The sequence below is a fragment of the Canis lupus genome, chromosome 25 (genome assembly GCF_011100685.1).
Source record: "Canis lupus familiaris isolate Mischka breed German Shepherd chromosome 25, alternate assembly UU_Cfam_GSD_1.0, whole genome shotgun sequence".
Classification (NCBI taxonomy): Eukaryota; Metazoa; Chordata; class Mammalia; order Carnivora; family Canidae; genus Canis; species Canis lupus.
In genome coordinates this window covers 12050166-12073044 of record NC_049246.1, presented here as the reverse complement: position 1 = coordinate 12073044, position 22879 = coordinate 12050166, and the positions used below count along the sequence as shown (strand labels likewise).

The following is a 22879-nucleotide window of genomic DNA, read 5'->3' as shown; positions in this document are numbered from 1 at the left end:
GAAGTGTTGTGCCCAAGATGCTTTTTCTTCATTGCCTCATCTGTTTCAAAAATAAGCCTAAATATTAAGTATTGTATCTATCTGCAAAACGAGTACATACCATAAAAACGGGAGAAATGCAGTTACCACATAATAAAAATAGTAAGAATTTTGTTGCAAGACACATACAGTTTATATGTATTCTATTCATTGAAATGTCCAGTGTTGTAACACACTTTGAAGAATCAATTTAACATATAACACCCACAAAGATAGGCATATTTGTGTTTTCTTGCATTCACTTCCACTCCTGCTGCTTAAGGGAAATCTGCTGTTGCATTCTTTGTTTCTAAAAATGCACCACAACGTCAACTGATGAGTCATGAGTCACACTCCAAATTCTTATGTACCAAAGAAAGCAGGGCACAAAAGTCTTACACACCAATTGTAAAGATGGTGAATCAGCTAAGTTACAAATCAAGAGTTCTTTATAAACTGACAGAGATGATAGTTTTTTGAAGAGATATGAAAGACGTTTAAAATAAAACTGAAAATTCCATAAGGATTGATAAAAGCATTTACCCTTGTTTCCTCCTAATAACTGGCAGGGTTTGTTTTTGTTAACAGAACATACGAATAGTAAGTTCTGCTGGGATACTGCCAGGTACAAACTCAACAAACTCTCAGCTTCATGCAAAGACAAAAATTTGCCAGATAAATGCCTTGCTTCTCCTCTAAATTCCTTTTTACTTTTGCTGTTTAGCAATTTCACTGAGACACCTCCAGGAAAGGATAAGGCAAAGGGCAATAACCAGAGATGCCACTATTTGTTTCTCTTTGGCAGTTATTAGTTAAAGGTTTTCCTGGTGAAGACAAACTAACGGCCAAATGGAAATGTGAGGATCAGCTGCAGATTTTAGTCACCAGTACAACAGACTATTAAGATCTGACCATATCATCTTATTTTCTTTCTTGAATGTCATTATCCTTTTCATAAATCTGCTTACCTGTTTATTGTTTCTCTCTCCTCACTACCCCCACAGCATGTAAACTCCTTAAGAACAGGGCTCCCACTTGTTTTGTTCACTGCTATATTGTGGCCATCTAGAACAGCACCTAGCACCTAACAGGCATTCAATAAATAGTCGGGGGCGGGGGGGCGAATGCATAATCATTACTTAACTATCTTAGACACTCACAAAACCCCTGAAATTACTTTTCAGAATATGCTTTACAATTATAATAATAATTACACTATTGCCTTGCCACAAGACTCTCCCTCTATGCCTAAGTTTTACTATTTAAATATCATATTTGTATCAAAATACAGTAATTGTGATAACACTCTTACCTGACCAGTCTCAATTTCTGAGAACAAGAACTTTCATAATTCACTTTCATAACCCAAATATCTATAATGGTACACAAGCACAGAGCAGATATTCAAATATTTGAATAAATGATTTTAAAAGAATGGTTAACTGGTGGCATTATTTGCCACTTTCTATTTTCTTTGCATAGATTAGGATTTCCTAAATTTTCTACACCTAGCATTTCTATAATTAAAAAAAAAATACAGTGTTAAAAGAAAAAAGGAAAACCATTATTTAATTATGCCCTCATGTCTTGATGTTTAACAAGGCGAATTAAACAGATGTACTGTTTGCTTCCTAGGAGTTATCAGAAAAATATTCTTTTTAAAAGAAATATTACTATTTTAAAAGTGAATTAGAAATATTACTTTTAAGAATATTAACTTTATCTTCCAGAAAGACAGCCTTTCATAAACCCTAGTATACTTTGAGAACAACTTGTTTTTATTAACAACTTTTTTCTTTTCAAAAGGTTCAAGTACCAAAAGTAATTTTTAATGGAGACATAAAGAATGCTGCACTATGAATAAACATTTTAAGAACTACTTAATAATCTGCTTTCTCCAGCACCAAGTTTGATTTATTGCCTCTGGTGCACCCAAACTATGCATAATGAAAATTCAGTCACACTGTCACATTTAGAAAGACATAAATCATACTGAACAACTTCATAACATGTAAACCCTTTATAATAAAAAAATTAACACAATATACATTAGTTGAAAGTTAATTTTGGCGTTTAATAGATTTTATCATCCTTCTGTATCCTCCAAAATGGATTCAATGAAATTTTTTTAGTACTTTCTGTAAATAGCTACCATACGATTAAAAATATCCAGACTCACAGAATAAATCTTGAAAGCTTTCTTAATGTTATAATATGCCTTTCAAAGGTAGAAAAATCATTCAAATGTGTTGACAAATGTACTCAATATACCAGGAAAAAGAAAAGGCTAGAAACTTAGAAAAATTATTTTTAATTTTTAACAAACTGAAATTAGTCTATTGAAGTCTCAATTAATGTATCCAAAGCACAAAGCCTAAAATCAGAGAAATTAATGAGGTTAATAAATATTTCATGAGATCTAATTGCTATGGATACTTTTGAAATCTTACTAAATGCCCTGACAGAATGGTCTTAAAAAATATGCTCAGCAACTAACCACATGCATTATATATTTATAAAAAAGAGGCACAGAAAGCAATTACCTGCACTCTGATACTTGGCTTCTTCCCAATCATTTTATGTTTTAGCTTCAGCTAGTCCTAAACTACTGATTGTTTCCTTATTGGTGTCTCACAACTATAAGAAACAAAATGGACAGAAAAATTCACGCTAGAATATATTACTAAGTACCATTGGAGAACTGTGTCCTAGCTTCATTACTGTCATCAGTCCCCCCAAATTAAAACTATTCCATATATTTCAGACCTTTTACTCTTGTTTCCATAAGCAAAGTCTTAGAAATATGTTCAAAATATTTTGTTTGGACCTTTATCTTATGCCATATCCAAAAACTGACTTAGGTGGATTAAAAAATTGAAACTATAAAACTCCTAGAAGAAAACAGGGGATAAGCTTTATGATACTGGATTTGACAAGGATTTCTTTCTTCTTCTTTTCTTTTTTTTCTGGCAAGGATTTCTTGAATACAACACCCAAATTATAAGAAACAAAAACAAAAACAGACAATAGGACAGACAATCACATATTATCACATCAAAGGGCACGAGTAACAAAGTGAAAAAGCAACCCAAGGAACAGGGGAAATATCTGCAAATAATATACCTAATAAATGGTTAATAACCAGAACATATAAAGAATTTCTACTAATCAACAACAAAAATCAAACAGTCCAATTAAAAAGCGGGCTAAGGACTTGTACAGACATTTCTCCAAAGATGATCTACAAGTGGCCACCAAACCTAATGAGAAGATACTCAACATTACTAATCATCAGAGAAATGCAAATCAAAAGCACAATGAAGGGGATCCCTGGGTGGCTCAGAAGTTTGGCGCCTGCCTTTGGCCCAGGGCTTTGGCCCAGGGCACGATCCTGGAGTCCCCGGATTGAGTCCCAGGATCGAGTCCCACATCGGGCTCCTGGCATGGAGCCTGCTTCTCCCTCCTCCTGTGTCTCTGCCTCTCTCTCTCTCTCTCTCTGTGTGTGTCTATCATGAATAAATAAATAAATAAATCTTAAAAAAAAAAAAAAAGCACAATGAATTAATACTCCATACCTCTTAGGATGGCTATAATCAAAAGCTACAATAAAAAAAAAAACCAGTAACAAATGTTGGTGAACATGTGGAGAAATTGGAACCCCTGTATACCACTGGTGAGACTGTAAAATGGTATAGCCTCAATGGAAAACAGTATAAGGTTCTAAAGAAATTAAAAATAGAGAGATACCTAGGTGGCTCAGCGGTTGAACACCTGCCCCTGGCTCAGGGTGTGATCCTTGGTCTCGGGATCGAGTCCCACATCAGGCTCCCTGCCTGGAGCCTGCTTCTGCCTCTGCCTATGTCTCTGCCTTTCTCTCTCTGTGTCTTTCATGAATAAATAAAATCTTAAAAAAAAAAAAGAAATTAAAAATAGAATAACCATATGATCCAGCAATACCACTTTTGGTATTTTAAAGAACTAGAATCCAAAAGAATTGAAAGAGTCTCAAAAAGATATTTGTACCCCCAATGCTCACTATACCACTATCCGTAACAGCCAAGAGGTAGGTGCAATCCAAATGCCCAACAGCAGATGAATGAATAAGTAAAATGTGGTATATATACATACAATGGAATATTATTAAGCCTTAAAAAGGAAGAAATCCTGTCACATACTAGAACATGGGTGAACCTTTAGGTCATTATACTAAGTGAAATAAATCAGTTACAAAAAGACAAATACTGTATGATTCTACTTATGCGAGGTATCTAAAGTAATCAAATCCATAGAAACCAGGCCCTAAGGGGAAGAGGAAACAGGAACTGTTGTTTAGCTGGTAAAGTTTTAGTTTTGCAAGATGAAAAAGTTCTGGACATCTGCTGTACAACAATGTGAATATACTTAACACTACTGAACTGTACACTTAAAAATGGTTAAGATGGTAAATTTTATGTTATATTTTTTTACCACAATAAAAAATGAAGCAGTATAAAATACTTTTGTTAAATTATTATTTTAAAAAATTATTATTATTTTGATAAGATTCCTTTTACTTTACCCATTGAAAATTTAGGGTCTGCAATGAGATATATAGTAAATGTAAAAATATAACCAGACTTCAAACACTTAATAAGAAAAAAGTCAAATGTCTTACTTTTAATACACTTTTAACATGTTAAATAAAATTTAATATTAAACCAAAAAACTATTGTTTTATTATTTAAGAATAACTACAGGGGAATGTAGGGTTAGTGAAGCTTTGTTTTAAAGATTTAAGACTGGAGCATATTTAGGCTGGTACAGATAAGCCAGCAGGGAGAAAGAGATTAAACACAGATGGGAGGAGTTAACTCTCTCCTGAGAGAGACTTTGAAGGATGGGATCTAGAGCACTGTGTGGAAAAGCTAGCCTTCCAAGGATCTGAAACTTACATACATAAGCAGGGAAAGGCAGGGACAGAAATCTGAGAAATCAAATCAGCTCACCAAGTGGCCGATTACTTGAACACTGTAGAAGTGGGGCTTGGACAAAAGGGTTTATCAATGCTAAGGGTCTGGAATAACCCAAAAGAGATGAAGAACAAAGTCCTTAGATAGGGCCAACAAGGCGTATGTGTTCTGGGCCTGCCTTCCTCCCAGGCCTCATCCCAGGCCTCTCTCTCACGCAGCTCTCTCCTCTGTCTCACTCACCCTCCTTCAAAGGGCCATCCACCTGACTGCTTCTTCTGAGGGGAGTTTATCTGTGTAACACCTACGCAGCTGGGTACCTGTTCAAAGACAACCTCCTCAGGGAAGGTTTCAGGGACACCGAGCTCCCCAAAGACTAGTTCCCCTCATTTTACCTCCAGACAATATCCTATACCAATGCTACCCAATAGAAATATGGTATGAGCCACACAGGTCATTTTTTGTTTTAAGATCTTATTTATTCATGAGAGATACATGGAGAGAGGCAGAGACACAGAGAGAGAAGCAGGCTCCCTCTGGGGAGCCTGATGCAGGATTCGATCCCAGGACCCGAGCCAAAGGCAGACGCTCAACACTGAACCACTCAGGCATCCCCCTACCCCACACAGGTCATTTTAAATGTTCTTGTAGGCACAATTTTAAAAAAAGAGAGAAAGAAGAAACAAATGAATATTTTTAATATTCTATTTAACCCAATATACCCAGAATTTATCATCTTATTTCAACATGTAAACAAATAGAAAAATTATTGAGATATTTCACCTTATGCTCATACTAAATCTTTAGAATCTGGTGTGTACTTCTGACTACAGTATTGGACAACATGGCCCTATTCTATTTCTCCAAAGCACTTTGTCACTACAGTGTGCACTATTCCTTGATGAATGTCTACCTCCCCTGAAATATATAAGCTCTATGAGGATACCCCAGTATTCTTAGCTCAGTGTCAGAGCACTCCGTAGGTGCTAAATAAACATAACTGACTGGAGGGGATGGTAAGGAGGGATTGTCTGAGACATAATTACCTGCACCGAGGGCCTGGTCTTTCACTGGTGTTACCAAAGCACCTCAGGGAGAGACAGTAGAGTTAATCAGAACAGGGACATTATCTGGCAGACACAGCACAAAAATAAGTTCAAGAGGCAGAGGTGCTAGTGAAAGCATATTCCAGGTGCCTAACAATGGCTTCCAAACTGGATGGGGAAGAAGACCTCCAGGCCAACAGATGTTAATGTAACAGGGAACAGGAGGTGGGGCACAATATAGAGATTGTCTTTATCAAGAGGAAGGGCACGGTAATATAAAGTGTCGGTGTGAGCGAGCTGGAAGGACAGGATAGAAAGCGTGGTCAGAGAACTGGATATATAAATTTAGGATTTCTGATGTGGAAAATTTGGAGGAACATTAAAATACAATAGAAGTGATGATCACTGGAGGTGAGCAAAGATACTAGCAGTGGAAGGCATCAGTCACCCTCCTACTCCTTGACTGAACGTCTTTTAAGATTTTAAGCTGTACAAAGGCAGGGACAATCTTTCATGGTCCATACAGCCCAGTGTTGATCACAGCAAGTATGCTTACATGAATACAACTGAAAGTAAAAGTTCAAAAATTAAAATCATGTGGGAGAAAAGTGGCAATGGTCACAATAATGAAGTAAGAGATAAGGGAAGGACTCCCATTTATTTGTTCAATGTTTATGTAGTTTGATTGAAGAGTATTAAGAATTCTGAATGATGCATTAATTTTTCAGATTGGTAGCTGAATTCTCACTTTGGGGGAGAGGGATGGGAGGGTAGAGGAAAGGGTATAAATATTTCCCAGACTTACTTTACTTTTATTTATAAAACAAAGGAATAGCCAACAGAGTCTTTAGCTTTTTTATAGCCAGGTACATCTTATTTTTGTGTGAGAAACAAGTCCTCATAACTTGGTTATAAACATTTTTTATAAAAATTTAGGGCAATTTGTTATTTAAAAGAACTCTGAGATTACTCTACTATAAAGAGAAAAAATTAAAACCTCATTTGTTTTACTTGTAGAAATGGTATACTCTTTAAGTAGATACATGATTTACAGTATATTTTTATAAAAAAACACATATATACTTGTGTGTATATTGTATAAAGTTTTACCTCCTTATTGCCTATTTCCTGCAATTTTTCTATTTCTCATTTCTCTTATTCAGTCCAATTTTGAGAAAAAAATAATTTTCCCCCCAAATAACTCTGGGATTCCACTGAGGGATTCTGATTGTCAGAAGTAATAGTCCTAATCCCTCAAGGCTGGAAAGATAAAGGTGTAAGCTATGCTTAAACTCTCTCTACCCACAAGACTTTTTTATCTTTTCAGCTTTCCTAATCAAGCAAGATTTCCAAAGTTTTGCTAATAATCAAGAAAAGACAAAGTTATGACATAGCTATTGTCTGTTCAACTCTGAACAAAGCAATAACCCTACTTAAGTCTGTTCCTACCACCCCTCACAACTGTCAGCGGAAAATGTGAAAAAGGAGGGAATCATGTAAATAATTACAGCAGTAGGTACGACGATGACTGAATTGGAAGAACCATTAAGTTTTATTATAGTTGCTCTATCTTCCTGTGGGTTCAAAAAGCGCTTGAAGCTTCCTTGCTGGCTCAATTCTCTCTCTTATTTTCCCTGACCAACAATTGTTTCAAAGAGTTAGAGAAATCTGTGAGCCAAGAGATCCAAACCAACGGAGCCATTTCATTCATTCGTGCATACATTACTATTTATGATTCTAAGCACTTGGGAACTATCCAGTGAGCAAAACTGATATGAACCCCCCCTGCTCATCGGAAGTATACATTCTAAAGAACAGATCCTATGACACCTGCCTCTTTATTTTTTTTTTATTTTTTTTATTTTTTAAAGATTTTATTTATTTATTCATGATAGTCACAGAGAGAGAGAGAGAGGCAGAGACACAGGCAGAGGGAGAAGCAGGCTCCATGCACCGGGAGCCCGACGTGGGATTCGATCCCGGGTCTCCAGGATCGCGCCCTGGGCCAAAGGCAGGCGCCAAACCGCTGCGCCACCCAGGGATCCCCGACACCTGCCTCTTTAAAAGCATACTAATCAGATGACAATTTATTATTAAGATGTGTATGAGCACTTGCTTTAAAATTTTCATTAGACTAACATACAAAATAGCCATTTCTTTTAACTCTAACCAACCAAAAAAATTTACATAATCACAGATTTTTCTACTGTTTTGTACTCACTGAGGAAGAGACATAGGAGAGGAAAACCGAAAATCTCCCAGGCCCCATAACAGGGTCAAGGGAGGCCTGGCCAAGCCTTCTGCAGCCATAATTCAATATGCAAGATGTGTATATACACATGTATATATGTACATAAACCCTGCATGTCAAAATATATGTGTATGTATATATACATAAATATCACACATACATACATACATACATCTTTGATTCAACCAACATTGCTTCCTGGGTGGAACCTTTGAAACAAGACCTTTTGACTATTCTACCTTCAAAAGGTCTTCTAAAGACCTTGTTAGATTCTGATATAGGAAGGTGGGTCTGGAGTGAACTTTAACCCCGTAAGCTTGGAAAAGTTAAACGACACTGGATATTAAAAAATAATTTTGGGAGCAGTCAGAGAGGAAAGAAAGAGGGGGAGATGGGCACAGAGCCAATCAGATTATATGAGCCTAGAGTTCCCCTGTCATGGTGGCCAAAATGCATTTTAGGGATAGAGGTGCTTCATATTCAACATCAACATTCCTGACACTGCTATAATATAAATCTCTCTTCTTCCTCCCCATTTCTCAAATCTTCCAAAAAGCTAACCACATTCACAAAGGCATTATGTGAACTCCTAGCTCCTGCCCAGCACATCATGTCTTCATCAAAGACATCTTAACCATTCATTGGCAGTTCATCAGATTGGTCCAAAACTAATTACCTGGGCAGCCCAGGTGGCTCAGTGGTTTAGCACCACCTTCAGTCCAGGGCCTGATCCTGGAGACCCGGGATCGAGTCCCACGTCAGGCTCCCTGCATGGAGCCTGTTTCTCCCTCTGCCTGTCTCTGCCTCTCTCTCTCTCTCTCTCTCTCTCTGTGTCTCTCATGAATAAATAAGTAAAATCTTTAAAAACAAAAACAAAACTAATTATCTTCTCTTCCTCTTCTAACTTTAGTTGCTTTTAATGGCTCCTTTTCGTATCTTCCAACATTCTACTAGCTCATTAATATCATCATTACTAAGAGAACAACTAATATTTACTGAGCACTTGTAACATGCTAGGTACTCTACCAAAGGGCATTTTATACGTAATTTCATTTGATCTTCAAACCCTACTAGACAGGTACTATGATTATTCCCAAATATTAGGAAACCAAAGCTCAGGATGGTAATTCTACAGGTAAGCAATGGACCTCAACTTTTGTGCTAACTCTACAGCCAATTTAATCAGTACTGTCCAATGCTTCATGTCAAAAAACCTAGGAATCATCCTGCTCTCATTAATCATATCTAGTCACTTACCTAGTCCAACCAAATATACCTCCTCAATGCCACAACAACTCTACCTCCACTGCCTTCACTCAGAATAACAACTAGCACCTATCAAGTCCTCACTATATGCCACACACTATTGTTTTATTTTATTTTTTTAAGATTTATATATTTGAGAAAGAAAGAGTAGAGGAACTAGTTGGGAGAGGCGCAGAAGAAGAGAATCCTCAAGCAGACTCCCCACTGAGCACAGAACCTGACTCAGGGCTCCATCTCAGGGCTCCAGAATTAGGACCTGAGTGGAAACCGAGAGTCCGATGCTTAACCAACTTAGCCAGCCAGGCGCCCCATGACATTCTATTTAAAATTAGCAGATTTAGGGGCTTAATACACATATTTTTTTTTACTTTTATCCCCCAAACCCTATAAAATGAAAAACACAAGAAAAAGATTACATAGCTGAGTGAAAGAACCAGATTCAAACCCAGACAATGTGAATTGAGAATCCCTAAGCACTTAACCTCTACAATATAACAGCTTTCATTCTGTCTCTCATCTGGACCACCACCATTCTCCACTGCAGATTATCTTTCTGGAAAGCAAATGTTATCATGATGTTCTCTTATTTAACTTAAATTAAAAAAAAAAAAAGATTTATTTGAGACAGAACGCAAACTCGCACAGAGGGGAAGGGCAGAGGGAGAGAAAAAAATCTTAAGCAGACTCAGCGGGCGGGGTACAGGACAGGATCCCACAACCTTGAGATCAATAACCTGAGCTGAAACCAAGAATCTAACTCTTAACCGACTGAGCCACTCAAGTGCCCCATGACATTCTATTTAAAACTAGCAGTTGAGGGCACCTGAGTGGCTAAGTCAGTTGAGCATCCAGCTCTTGATTTTGGCTCAAGTCATGATGGGGGGGGGGGGGGGGGGGGGTAGGTTGGGTCGTGGTTTCTAACCTGGTGCAGGCCTCCCTGCTCTGTTCCGAGTCAGCTTGGGATTCTGTCTCCGTCTCCTGCCCCCCACTCACTCTCTCTAAAATAAATAAATAAAATCTTCTAAAAATATAAAAATAGAATTAACAGCTTTGTATCACTAAGTAGATAAAGTCCAATTTTCTTAATTTGGCACACAAAATCCTTCATTTTTCTGTTCACGTCAGTTCAACAAGTATTTGAGTGCCTAATGTAACCAAAGCAAAGTGCTAAGTACTCTGAAATACATAATACACCAACCCCTGACTACTACTCCAACCCCAAACAACTGTGCCCCTCAGCAGGAGTAATTCCATGTAGATCTCAAAATGCAACACCTTACATGTCAATGTTAGTCCCTTTGCCTAGAATGTACAGGGCAAAATTCCATAGCAGTTTGGAGATTAGGTTTTCCTTAGCAAACCCCAGGCAGAAATGCTCCCTTTTAAGTCCCCACAGCACTTTGCTCAAATTAACTTTCAGGTACCTAAGGGAACAGGTATGGATCAGCTTCTAAATAAGACTATGATCATCACCTTTGGGGAAAGAACTAACCCTTGCCATCAATGTCTGGCATGCAGCAGGGAGTAGGCACTCTATTGCATGCTGAATAAATAAATAATGAAAATTTTCTAACTTGATGAGAAGAGAGAAACAAGATGCAGGATTAGGAACGTTAGCACACAAGTGGGCCAAATTAAAAGTAGTGTTCTTGTACTTTGGTTCTGATTTGGCCTACATTTTACACCTCTGGGAAAACTCCCATGTGGGCCTTGGACAAGCTAAAAAGGCAAAACTTTGTTTTTCACGGCTCAACAAAGCTTCGACAGGCCAAAAAGGATACTAGATTAAACAAAGTCCATTTGCTACAAGGTTGTGGAGATGGGCATCAAATCTATCAAGGAAAATAAAATTTATCTAAGAGATCGCACTTCATCAGCAATGCGTCACACTACATGCAAGGAAAAAAAAAAAAATCTGTCCTGGGAGTAAGGCCAATTGACAAATAAATACTACTACTGCTGCAAGAACGCGAAATTCTGAAAGTGAAGGCAGTTCCGATAAACCTGAGCTCACAACTGGTTCCTCCTGCCGCGGCTGTACACTCAACTTCGTTTCTGGTTTCTGCGATTTAAACAGAAACATCTACACAGTTAAGCTCAAGCCTGAGCGTGCTGTAGCTCCTGGCAGATAAGAACGTCTTGATTCCTGACCTTCACTGCAAACTGAAATTTCAGGAGAAACCCCCACCTGTGCCAAAAGTCCTTCGTCTGAAACATACGGCATAGAGCTTTGACAGCGAGGGAGGTCTTTCCCGAATGGTGCTTTGTGTGCAACTGCCTCCACCTGGAGATCCGTATTTTGAAACTACCCCCTTGCAGAGGTGAGATCTCCCTCCCTCCCGCCCCTCCAGCCTCGAGGGAAAGGTGAGAATTCGGGGGCAACAGGCTGGGACCGTGGGTCTCTCCCTATTCCTTCCCTGGAGCACAAGACCCGACGTGAGGCAGCTAGTGCCACTCTCATTACAACACACACACACACACACACACACACACACACACACAAAATAAACTCACCCCCACCTCTCCCCTCCTGGAAGAAGCAAGCGGCGCGCAGAGCCGCAGCCCCGTGGCCGGAACCACCAAATGGGAACAGCCGGGGGTGGGGGCCTCGCGCCTCCCCGGGCACCCGGCGCAGGACCGCGCGTCCCTCCCTCGCTCCCCCGACCCGCGCGCCCAGCCCCACCGCGGGCGCGGGTCCACGTCCCCCACAGCGCGGCGAGCGGGGCGCAGAGCCGCGGGGTCGCCGCCTCCCCGGGCGCGGCTCTGCCCCCACAGCCCGCCGACGCCCGCACCTGAGGCGGCCGCCCGGCACCCGGGCAGGGCGCGGGGCCAGGCGGCCGGGGCAAAGTTACTCACTGGGAAAGCGCGGCCGCCCGGGGCGCGCACCGGCTCCCGGCGCCGCAGCCAAGCGCCAGCTCCGCTCTCCGCGGCCCGCCGGCCTCCGCTCCGCCGGGAACCGCCGCCGCCGCCGCCGCCACCGCGGATTTCCTGGCAAGAAGCAAACTCTGGCCAAGACTTCACTTCTCAACCGCCCCTGCTGCCTTCCCGGGGGCGAGCGCCAGGGCCCAGCAGCCCAACCCGACAAGCAGCTGGGCCAACCGGCTGCGGCGCAGGGCGGGCAGGGGGCGGGCCAGAGCGCGGCTCCGCCTATGGAAGCGCGCGGGGGGCGGGCCAGGCCGGGGCCGTCACTCCCGGGTTAGAGTGAGCCCACTCCGCCCCTGGCCGCCCGCCCTCCCCCACTCGGTCTCGGCTGCCCCCGCCCGCCTGATCCCCCCGCTGGAGACACGCTCGGAAAGTGCATCCGCGCTCACCGCCGACCGCCGCGAGCAGAGTGGAACAGCTGGGGAGGCAGTGACCATCTGGGGGAACCGGGGTGTGGGTACGAGCACAGGTGGCGAGGAAAGCAGGAATATAGGTGTGCTGGGGTGAGAGGACTCTGGGGCAAGGTGCGAGGGACCGGGACTGACCGGGCTGAGAAGGGCGACGGGGGTAGGAGGTGGAGGAAGGGAGGAGGGGGGACGGAGGGAAAAGGGCGGGGAGCGGGTGCGGGTGGCGAAAGGTTGCCGAGGCGCGGGCAGGGGCACCTGGGAACAAAGGTGAGAGGGAGGTTCCGCAGGTGAGGTTTGAACCGAAAGGGGAAAAGGAAAAGGAAATCCGGAGCAAGAGAGGGTGTACGTATTCCAGGTGCAGAGAAGACCCTGAGGGAAAGCACGGGGGAGCAAGGGGGAGAAGAGCAGTTTCCTTCCAAACTCTCGCTCCTCCCCCTAAAGATAGAAACGAAGGCTTTTTTGGACCCGTTTGAGGTGTGCGGCTGCAAGATCCCGGATGACACACACAACCTTCAACTCATCCTCGTCTGTCGTGAAATTCATCAAGGTGTACTGATCACCTGTAGTTTGCACCTGTCATCCCCCCGAACACCACCCCCCCACCCCCGTCAGGCTTGGGGTCCCGCCAGGGAGTGACACCCTGCCCCACGGGTCAAGCAGCAAGTCTGAAAGAGGCCCCATTCCGCCCTAAGAAGGACGGTGGCTTGGGGCGGCAGGTAAGGCCCCGCCCCCTCCGCCAACACCTGGCCGAAGGTGCGCCCACAGGCGGGTCTCGCCCTCGAGGTGGGACGGGAGGGCGGCCCCCCTGTCCCCGCTAGGGCAGCGGGCGGACTGGCCCCTGGAGCTCCAGGTGAGCCGGCCGGGCCTCGCAGCCGCCCTCCCCGCGCGGGGAGCTGGGCCTGTGGGCGGGGCCTGCGGGCGGAACGTACACGCCCCGCCCAGCGGCTGGGCCTCGCCGCGCCGCGCCGCTGCGGCTCCTCCTCCCTCCTTCCGTCCCCGGCTCCTTCCGTCCGTCGTTCCTTCCTTCCTGCTCCGCCCGCGTGCCTCGCGCTATGGCTTAGCGCCTCCGCTCTGCCCGCACCACCTGAGGATCCCGGAAGCCGTCCCCGCGATGGAAGAGGACCAGGAGCTGGAGAGGTAACGGCCGAGGAGGCGGGTGGGCGGAGCGGGCCGCGCCCTGCGCCGGGAGCGGGGAGCCGAGGGGCGTCCGCCTGCGGGGCCGGGGCGGCAGCGGGGGCAGCGGGGGCAGCGGGGGCCCGGCCGGGAGGACGCGGGAGGAGAGGGAGGTGGAGAGGGAGGGGGGCGCCTGAGCCGGGAGAGGGCCCCTGCTGGGAAGGGAGGGGAGGACGCACGGACGTGTCTGATAGAGGCGCCCCGTACAATTAGACGGCCCGGAGGGAGCGCAAGTTACGAGGCCGGAGTTAAGTCCCCACACCGCCCACCCCGGGGAGAACAGCAGGACTAAGTAAAACTAACGGAAGGCCGCGCCCGGGCCAGTGTTCGCCGAGTGCTCGTGTTGGGGCGTCCAGCCAGGCCTAAGCCCCTGTGACTGCGGCCCAACTTAGAGCTCTGTGTAGGCAGCTAATGAAGCGCTCCTGGGTGCCCTCAGCCCTCGTCTCCCTCCTGCTTGATTGACACTTCTCAGAACTTCCTCTCTAGTTTATCTCCTGCAGATGGAAACCATAGTGGGGCCTGCACGGTGATAATCTGCAGTCTCTATTTTTGAAAAGATGTGTTTTTGTGTGCCTTTAAATACCCTTTCATTCTCCAGCAGAGCCCACCCTACTCTAATCCTGTTCCTTTCTTGTGACTCTACCAAGAGAAAATTCTAGCTTTAAATATTTAACATTTACGTTTGTGCCCTCGTGGCCATGTGGACGGTGTCAAATGGGGTAGGGAGAAACTGGAGGCAATAATTAAGTGTTTATTGATAGAATATGTGGAGGCAGGAAAATGAGGGGTTAATACAAAATAGTTGAGTGTAATTGGAGTGCAGTAATGTGTTGCGATTGTGATATAGTAAATGAAAAAAAAGCTAGTTACCAAACCATATTCAGTATGATCTCATTTTTATAAAAAATATGTGTGTAGAAAAATATCTGGATTGAAGACCTCAATGGCTGAAGGCGAGAGGAAGACAGCCCTGGAAATGGTCCAGGCAGCTGGAACAGATAGACACTGTGTGACATTTGTATTGCACGAAGAGGACCATACCCTAGGAAATTCTCTTCGTTACATGATCATGAAGAACCCGGAAGTGGAATTTTGTGGTTACACTACAACCCATCCTTCAGAGAGCAAAATTAATTTACGCATTCAGACTCGAGGTGCTCTTCCAGCTGTTGAGCCATTTCAGAGAGGCTTGAATGAGCTCATGAATGTCTGCCAACATGTGCTTGACAAGTTTGAGGCCAGCATAAAGGAATATAAGGATCAAAAAGCAAGCAGAAATGAATCCACATTCTAGTCCCTTATGCACTATACGGGGAGGACTATCCTCTAGGATATTCTCTTCGTGATCTTGCAAAACCAGAAGTAGAAGTTTGTGATTACAACTCCATCTGCCCTTCACAAAGGCGTGCTTCTAGCTATTACCCATTACAGCTGCTGGAATCCCTGCAAGAACCTTTGTACTCATCTAATAAATTCCCTCTTTTATTTAAACTAATTTGAGTGGTTTCTGTTGCTTCATCTGGTAGATTGACTGTTTTAGGGGGTTTTTTGGTTTGTTTTTTTTTCTTTTAATTGAGCCAACAGTGAACGTAAGGAAGCTAGGAGAATATTAGAGACCTAGACAAAGACTTTGATCAAGAGAATTCAAAAGAATGTGCACTTGTGGCTATGATTGGGGAAGGAGGAGAGATGCAATAGAGCGTGAGCACAGACTGTGGTGGGTTTAAAAAAGAAAGGTGGAAGTGGGAGGAGGATTTAGCTTCTTGCTAGATATTTTTTAGTAATTCATGAGAGAATTTGCATCTTTTACTATGACTGCTGGGTTCAAGCGTGGGGAATAATTTGAAAGAATTGTGAGAATTTTGGATTCACAGGAGAGTTAGGATCTAGTTCTACCTTTGTGGTTGCATATATAGGATGGATGCCAGTTTACTGCTTTAATTTCAGGACACTAATAAAATATTTTGTCAGAAATGACCTGAGTAGGTCGAGAGTTTATACTGTAAAAGAAGAAAACTGGGATGATCAGGGAACATCTTCAGTCCTTAGGTGCGTATCTAAGTATATAGCCCAGGGTTACAATAAGGATGAAGAGAAAAATTTCCAAGTTGGGAAAGTGATTTTTTTTTTTTTTTTTTACCTTAAAATACTAGTGAACCTCTTCAAGGTGTCCTGTTAATCTCATCAGCCTTGTCTGCTAGCTGTCCTACATCAACTTGTCTCTTAATTCACCCTAAATCTCGTTAACCTTTGACCTGAGCACCTCACTCCCAGCACTCTGTGCTTTGGGGTCTTTGTTTTTGCTGTACATATTCTTGGAACACCCTTACTCTTCTACACTCTAGGGTAGGTGAGAACTTAGAGGTCAAGACTCCCACCCTGGTTTGGGGACTTGCCTGTACTTTCATTTTACTCCTGTGTTTCATGGTCTTGGATTTACTATGCTGTTGTTAGTGCTTATGTTGTCTACCCACTATACTGACTTGCAGCCCGATGCCTGATGGGTAGTAGGCAATTAGAAAATACTGGCTAAATCCATGTTGGTAGTTATGGCACGTAGCCTTTTATTCACTCCAATCAGACCTCTTTCTACTATTCTGCCATAGAAACTACATTTCCTATACTCAGTCAACATGTTTGGATAAATATATTTCTGTATTTATGGAGCACCTGGTACATACCAGGCCCTGGATAGAACACTATTGGATGAGACATGGGTCTTGTTCTCATAGAACATACATTATAATAGGATTGAAATTATTTTTTTAAAGTTGTAATTCTTTGAAAACATAGGAAGGATCAAGAAAGAAAACATGAGAGGGGAATTGCTTTTGGTATGAAAGTCAGGGAGGTTCATCCAGAGATTACAGGAAGAGAAGGAGCTAACTGCCCAACGGAGAGGAAGTATTCTGGCAGGATAGCTTTGTAAAGGTCCTGAAGCTGAAAACCTGTGGTCTGAGAAATTAAAGATATTGAAAATTTGCTTATATGCAGCATGGTAAGCAAGGAAGAGAAGGGCCTAGGCTATGGATATGGTGGGAAGAAGAGTTGGGGTGGTAAGGGTTTGGATTTTAAGTACAATGGGAATGACATCTGAATACTCTTGATGACAGTGTGGAGGGATGAATTATCGAGAGGAACTGTGTCATTGGCCTAGAAGGGCAGCAAGCTAGTGATGGACAAAAGGGTTGATTTGAAATATATTTTAGAACTGAATTGGTACAGGGGCAGCCCGGGTGGCTCAGCGGTTTAGTGCCACCTTCAGCCCAGGGCGTCTTCCTGGACACCCGGGGTCGAGTCCCACGTCGGGCTCCCTGCATGGAGCCTGCTTCTCCCTCTGCCTGTGTCTCTGCCTCTCTCTCTCCTCTCTGTGTATTCTCATGAATAAATAAATAAAATCTTTAAAAAAAAAAAAACCGAATTGGTACAGAATTGGTAGTCCTCAGATACTGGTGGTGGAAGGTGAGGAAACAGGACTTCAACTTCGGTTTGGGGCCAAATGGGAGGCTTACGGGGAAAAATAGGTTGGAAAGTGGAAAAGGTAATGAATCAAAAGTTCCATTTTGACTGTGGTAGATGGTGAATATGTGAGTTGGAGGCCATGAAAAACATCTAAGCTGGAGAGAAACTTTGTGAGTTCTTGTCATAAAGATGATATAAATCCATTAAAACGAGTATGGTCAAAGAAGTAGGCCCAAAACCAAGCCCTGAAGAAGCTCGGCATTAAAGATTGGGTACAAAAGTAGCAACCCGTGAGGTGTAGAAAGTGGTGTTTTGGAAGCCAGTGCTTTCAGAGAGGGAAAAATGTTGAAAGAGACACACGAGGACAGAAAAGTATTGATTGGCATTAACAAGGAGGTTGTCGAGCTCCGGGCATGTTAGTTTAGTGCCCAAGAAGGCTAAACATCAGCACTCATTGTATAGAAAAAGGCTTAGTTTGGGTTTTCTAATCAAAAAAATATACTGTCCAGCACTGGAGGGCTAAATGTCAGTGGGAGCAGGGATGAGGGGGGTCAAAGTCCTAGTACTAGGCTAGGAAGTGTTCTAAAATGATTTTAAAGAGATTCTGGAAAGCTGGAAAGCCAGTGTCATTGCAAGGAAATTAGCACTTGAAGATATAAGGAAAGCCTAAAGGGATAGGTAGGAAAGGATCAAAAATGGCTTTGCCTCATCTATAATTTTGCCTCTGAGTATTCCTGTGGGGAGGGTAAACAGGATTATATAAATGAGGTTGAATACCTCTGAACCAAGACCTTCAGGAGATGAAAGAGAAGCTTAATTAGTGGACATAGAGGCGTAGGATAATGATAGTAAACCAAAGTAATTAATAATAGCAGTACATGTGGGAAATGCACCCATTGGTGACCACCACCACAGCTCATTGCTTCATTGCTCTTAAGAGAATTTATCATCACTGGTAATTGACTTGCTGCCTTGAATCTCTTAGGGTGGCTATAAACTCACAGGTTCATACAAAACACCTTCAGAAGGCAGATGAGAAGGGAAAAACCGAGCAGGACAGTCAGGATAACCAAGAGTCATGTATAAGTGGGAGGAAACCGTACATGAAGTCTGTGGAACCTGAAGTTTGAACTGGTCTGTAAAAGGATGAGGGAGATAAATAGGAGTCAAATGCATTTATATAAACTGTGAAGAAATAACTTGATCAGTACCTCTGATTTGCTCTCTAATAGCTTTTCACTCTAAATAAACTAATATTAATTATTTAAAATTAGACATCTTGTTCAGCTATAAAGTACGAGACCTTTTAAAGAGCCAATCATTAAATAAAATGATTACATACCAAAGGTTTGTAATATATAATAATTTGAGTACTTGTGCAGCACTTTCTATTTTCAAAGCACTTTACAAACTAATTATTTATAAATTGCATATAGCTGTAACATGTAAGTGCTCTAATTGGTATAATACACAAGTGCCTACAAAAACTCTGTAGTGATAAAAAAAAAAAAAAAGTCTACACAAAAGGTGGACCATCTAGTACCATTCTGACCAGGGTGTCTTGCATTACAAGAAATATGAAAGCATATCAAGTTCTATGGCACACCGTTCCCCACCCTTTTTTTGTTTCCTTGAGACATTAAGATTGTACATAGTCCCCAGATTACTAGACAAAAGTCATCTTTTTGGTTAGCATAATTTAAAGTCAGAGACAATCTTTGTAACATCCCTCAGACTGGGCCTATAGGAAGTGTACCCAAATCCACTAGTCTGCTTTCAAATACTTACAAAGACCCCCAATCTAGCCCTTTTATCCTGAGATTCTTTGTTTTTGTTTTTGTTTTTCTCCTCTATTTGAAACTTTATAAACTGTCCTAATACAATTACTATGTGATCTGTGATTTCTTTTTTAAGATTTTTAAAAATTTATTTATTCATGAGTGAGAGAGAAGCAGGCTCCCTGACATGGGACTCAATCCCTGGTGTCCAGGATCACTCCCTGGGCCAAAGGCAGGCACTCAACTGCTGAGCCACCCAAGCTGCCCTGATCTGTGATTTTTTTAAAATGATTTCTCTCCAAAAAAAAAAAAAAAAAAAAATGACTATCTCCATACCTAGATTATTGGATCTCTGTACAGCAAATATGAACCTAGTACCGGCACAACCCTAAGAAATGGAGATTAACAATATAATATGGGTCTGTTGTAAAAAGCCTTCTGTGGTTTTGGAGAGGGCAGGCAACAATCATATACTTGAAAAAGAAAAAATAGTATTTACAATGAGGTCCCCTAACATGCAGTGTTGAGTATTATGTGCTAAACACAGAACCAGGATGGGTGAGAGATTCTCGTGAAATGAGGATTGTTCCATGAGCACCTACTCTGGCAGCTACTGTCCTAGGCACTAGAGAGAGCAACTAATATGGGCATAGTCTGCCTACTAGTAAGTCATGGAGCACTGAAGTTGGCCGACTTGTAAAATAAATACAGTATTCCAGAATAAATCGTTTTTTCTTTCCCAGTGTTAAGGAGCCAGTAAAGATTCCTGAGCTAGGTAATGCCCCAGAGTTTTTATTTTTTATCCCTTACCTGCACAGTGAGTGGAAGGAAACATTGCAAGAGAGCAGCACGTTAGGTGGGATTTTAACAGTCCAGGTGTAATGTGAGGAGGGCATAGTGTAGGAATGGAAGTAGGAGGATGGACACTCGAAAACTGCCAAATAAGAATTAAAATACTCGGACACAGATTCTGTGTAGGAGTAAAGGTAAAAGAAGAATTGAAAATGGCCCATATACCTGTCCTTTACCCCTTTGTTTTTCTACCACTCCCTCACAACCAAAACCAGTATGGCAGGATTGACCATCTCCTCTCCTCCCCAACCTGTCCTAACTTCTAGGTGTCCCAGCGTGCAGTACCCTCCTTCCCTCACCTGTGTCAGAATTCCCATCTTTAACAAAGACTGGGAATCCAGGGCTACAGGTAGGAAGATTGAGGTCCGGACCCTGAGCAGGATCTTGATCTTGCTGCTGTCTGCCCTCAACCACGTTGCTCTCCTCAAAGGGAACATTTCATTCATTCATATTTGTTCCATAAATATTACTGAGCACATACTATATATACAGGCACAGTTTAGGTAGTAAGGATATAGCAGGGAACAAATTGTCCCACAAGCGGTTTATTTTCAAACAACAGATACATAAAATACATAAATACGTGATGTGATGTGAGGTGGTGGTATAAATGAGAAGTAAAAGAAGGATGGGGATAAAAAGGGTGAGAGATTGAGTAGTTAGGAAAGTCCTTTCAGAGAAGGTAACATTTGAGCAGAGAGATATAAGAGACCAAGGATAAATGAGACTATACCCAGAGTTTTGTAAAAATATTCAGCAATGAAAAAGCAAGATTCTGAACCTTTTTAAAGGAATGAACTTTCAGCACTGTGTGTCTAGTTTTTAATCTGTGCCTAAAATTACATTACTTATCTTTAATCTGTATATGTGTTTATAATATACAGTAAAGAATAATCCTAGTAAAAAATACTGAGTTACTGGAACAGTAGGTTATTGTAAAAGTTTTAGATTGGCTAATATATGTATGTATGTTAGAGGAGTTGATTTTAATGGGCCTTTGTTTCTTTTCCCTTTGTTTTTCATTTTTTTTGTATTCTTAAGAAAAGTGTATATTTGGAGCAGAAATTGATGTATTTGGGATCCTGAATATCTTAGTGTGTATGAGTTAAGAGATTACAGTGTTGGAATCACACTGCCTGGCTCTTGGTATTGACTGTAAAGTTTTTTTAGCTCTGTGACCGTGGACAAGCTATTTGACCTCTGTGCCTGAGCTTCCTCATCTGTAAAATTGGGGTAACAATAATACTTGTCATAGGAAGATATTATGACTATTGGATAATATTTTCAAAGTGCTTAGGACAGTATCTGGTCCATAGACTATGGTCCTAATCAATAGGACCATAGTTATTAGTCTTCTTGTAGTATCATGAACTGTATCGAAGAAGCTGGTTTCATTCATATTTCTTCCAGGTGAAAACTTGAAAGCAAAGAACCTCTGTTATTTTTGTTTCCTCTAGCCCAGGGCAGGAGTATAATATAAATTTGTGGGCCCCCTGTATGAAAGATTATCAGTCTGCTAGAGCCATTACTTTCAAGATATATATATATTTTTTTTTTTTTTAAAGACTTATTTATTCATGAGAGATACAGAGAGAGAGGCAGAGACACAGGCAGAGAGAGAGAAGCAGGCTCCATGCTAGGAGCCTGATGGGGGACTCAATCTCAGGTCTCCAGGATCACGCCCTGGGCCAAAAAGGCAGGTGCCAAACCGCCAAGCCATTCAGGCATCCCAAGAGGGATATTTTTAAATAGCATTCCTATTTACAAAATGTAGATAAAATTCAAAGGGAAATAGTGTTTCTCCTCTTAGCAAGATAGAACCTTCATAATCTTTCCTAAGCTTCAAGACAAAGGTTAAGCAGGAAGGAAAGTAAGTTCTGTAGGAGATGGTCACTTGGTTTGGTGCTAGGTATCTGAATATTGACAGGAAGTCAGGCTAAGCATAAAATTGTGTGAAATAGAATATATTGATACTGTACTAATCCTCAGATTCCATATTTGTTAGGCAAGACAATTTGCTATATGTCAAAAAGAAAAGCTACCCATGTGTTTTTTTAAGTTGACCATGCTGACTTGGGTAAAACCTCAAAAAAAAAAAAAAATTATAGATAATGCCTCAACCAATTCTATTAAAAGGGTTCCACAAGAAAATCAAACTTCTAGAACATGTAGCAATTGGAGACTGCACCATTGGCGTGACATTTTGGAGTTTGGGCATTATTTTTTTCTTTTCTTTTTTTTTTTTTCAAGGGTCAAAGAGGCTTTCTTTCTAGAGGCCTCTTTCAAGATCGTAGTATGTAGAAGTGAAGGATGAGGACTCTCAAGTCAGAGGCCTGGTTAAATATCGGCTCTGTCATTTTCTAACTTGTGAATACAGGAGCGTCTTAATATTTCTGACCCTCAGTTTCCTTATCTGCAACATACCAGCTTTATTGGGTTATTGTGAAGAGTGAATGAAAAAAAGCACTTAGCACAATTCCTAGTATACTTAAATATTAACTATTACTATTGTTGTTATATTGGTCATTGTTTAAGCCAATTAGTGGTGATAGAATAGTGACCTTCATAGTATTGGTTCTATCTCATCCGTGGGAGACCTCAAAGCTGACATGCACCAACTGATCCCTGTCTTCCCACATCATCTGTGACTGTGCCCCACTAGCCTTACTTTTTTCAAATCCGCCTAGCTGGTTCCTCTTTCAGAGCCTTGGCACTTGCCCTTTACTTACCTAGACTTTCTTCCCTGAAATCTTCACAT

General features: G+C 42.0%; 3 protein-coding genes across 6 annotated transcripts in view; 2 read left to right on the top strand and 1 right to left on the bottom strand.

Moving 5' to 3' along the window:
* Positions 1-12489, bottom strand: part of LNX2 (ligand of numb-protein X 2) — a 76723-nt gene extending 64234 nt beyond the window's left edge. For 2 of the 3 annotated variants that reach the window (XM_038573395.1, XM_038573398.1), the window contains exon 1: positions 12384-12489. The gene's annotated coding sequence lies outside the window, so the exon portion shown is untranslated. The remainder of the gene's footprint in view (positions 1-12383) is intronic. The other variant, XM_038573397.1, reaches the window with a different exon arrangement.
* A 1312-nt stretch (positions 12490-13801) lies between these two features.
* On the top strand, positions 13802-15524 carry LOC111092404 (DNA-directed RNA polymerases I and III subunit RPAC2). The gene is made up of 2 exons (XM_038573401.1): positions 13802-13993; positions 14948-15524. Exons 1-2 carry the CDS (start codon positions 13968-13970, stop codon positions 15321-15323), a joined length of 402 nt encoding a protein of 133 aa, XP_038429329.1. The 5' UTR covers positions 13802-13967; the 3' UTR covers positions 15324-15524.
* Positions 13866-22879, top strand: part of POLR1D (RNA polymerase I and III subunit D) — a 45996-nt gene continuing 36982 nt past the window's right edge. Inside the window, exon 1 of one of the 2 annotated variants that reach the window (XM_038573400.1) lies at positions 13866-13993. In XM_038573400.1, the coding sequence (XP_038429328.1) occupies positions 13968-13993 (26 nt within the window). In that variant the 5' untranslated portion in view covers positions 13866-13967. The remainder of the gene's footprint in view (positions 13994-22879) is intronic. The other variant, XM_038573399.1, reaches the window with a different exon arrangement.

Coding starts and splice junctions, on each gene's coding strand:
- LOC111092404 (XM_038573401.1), top strand. CDS start 13,968: ATGGAAGAGGACCAGGAGCTGGAGAG. Junction 13,994..14,947: donor GAGGACCAGGAGCTGGAGAG/GTAACGGCCGAG, acceptor ATATGTGTGTAG/AAAAATATCTGGATTGAAGA.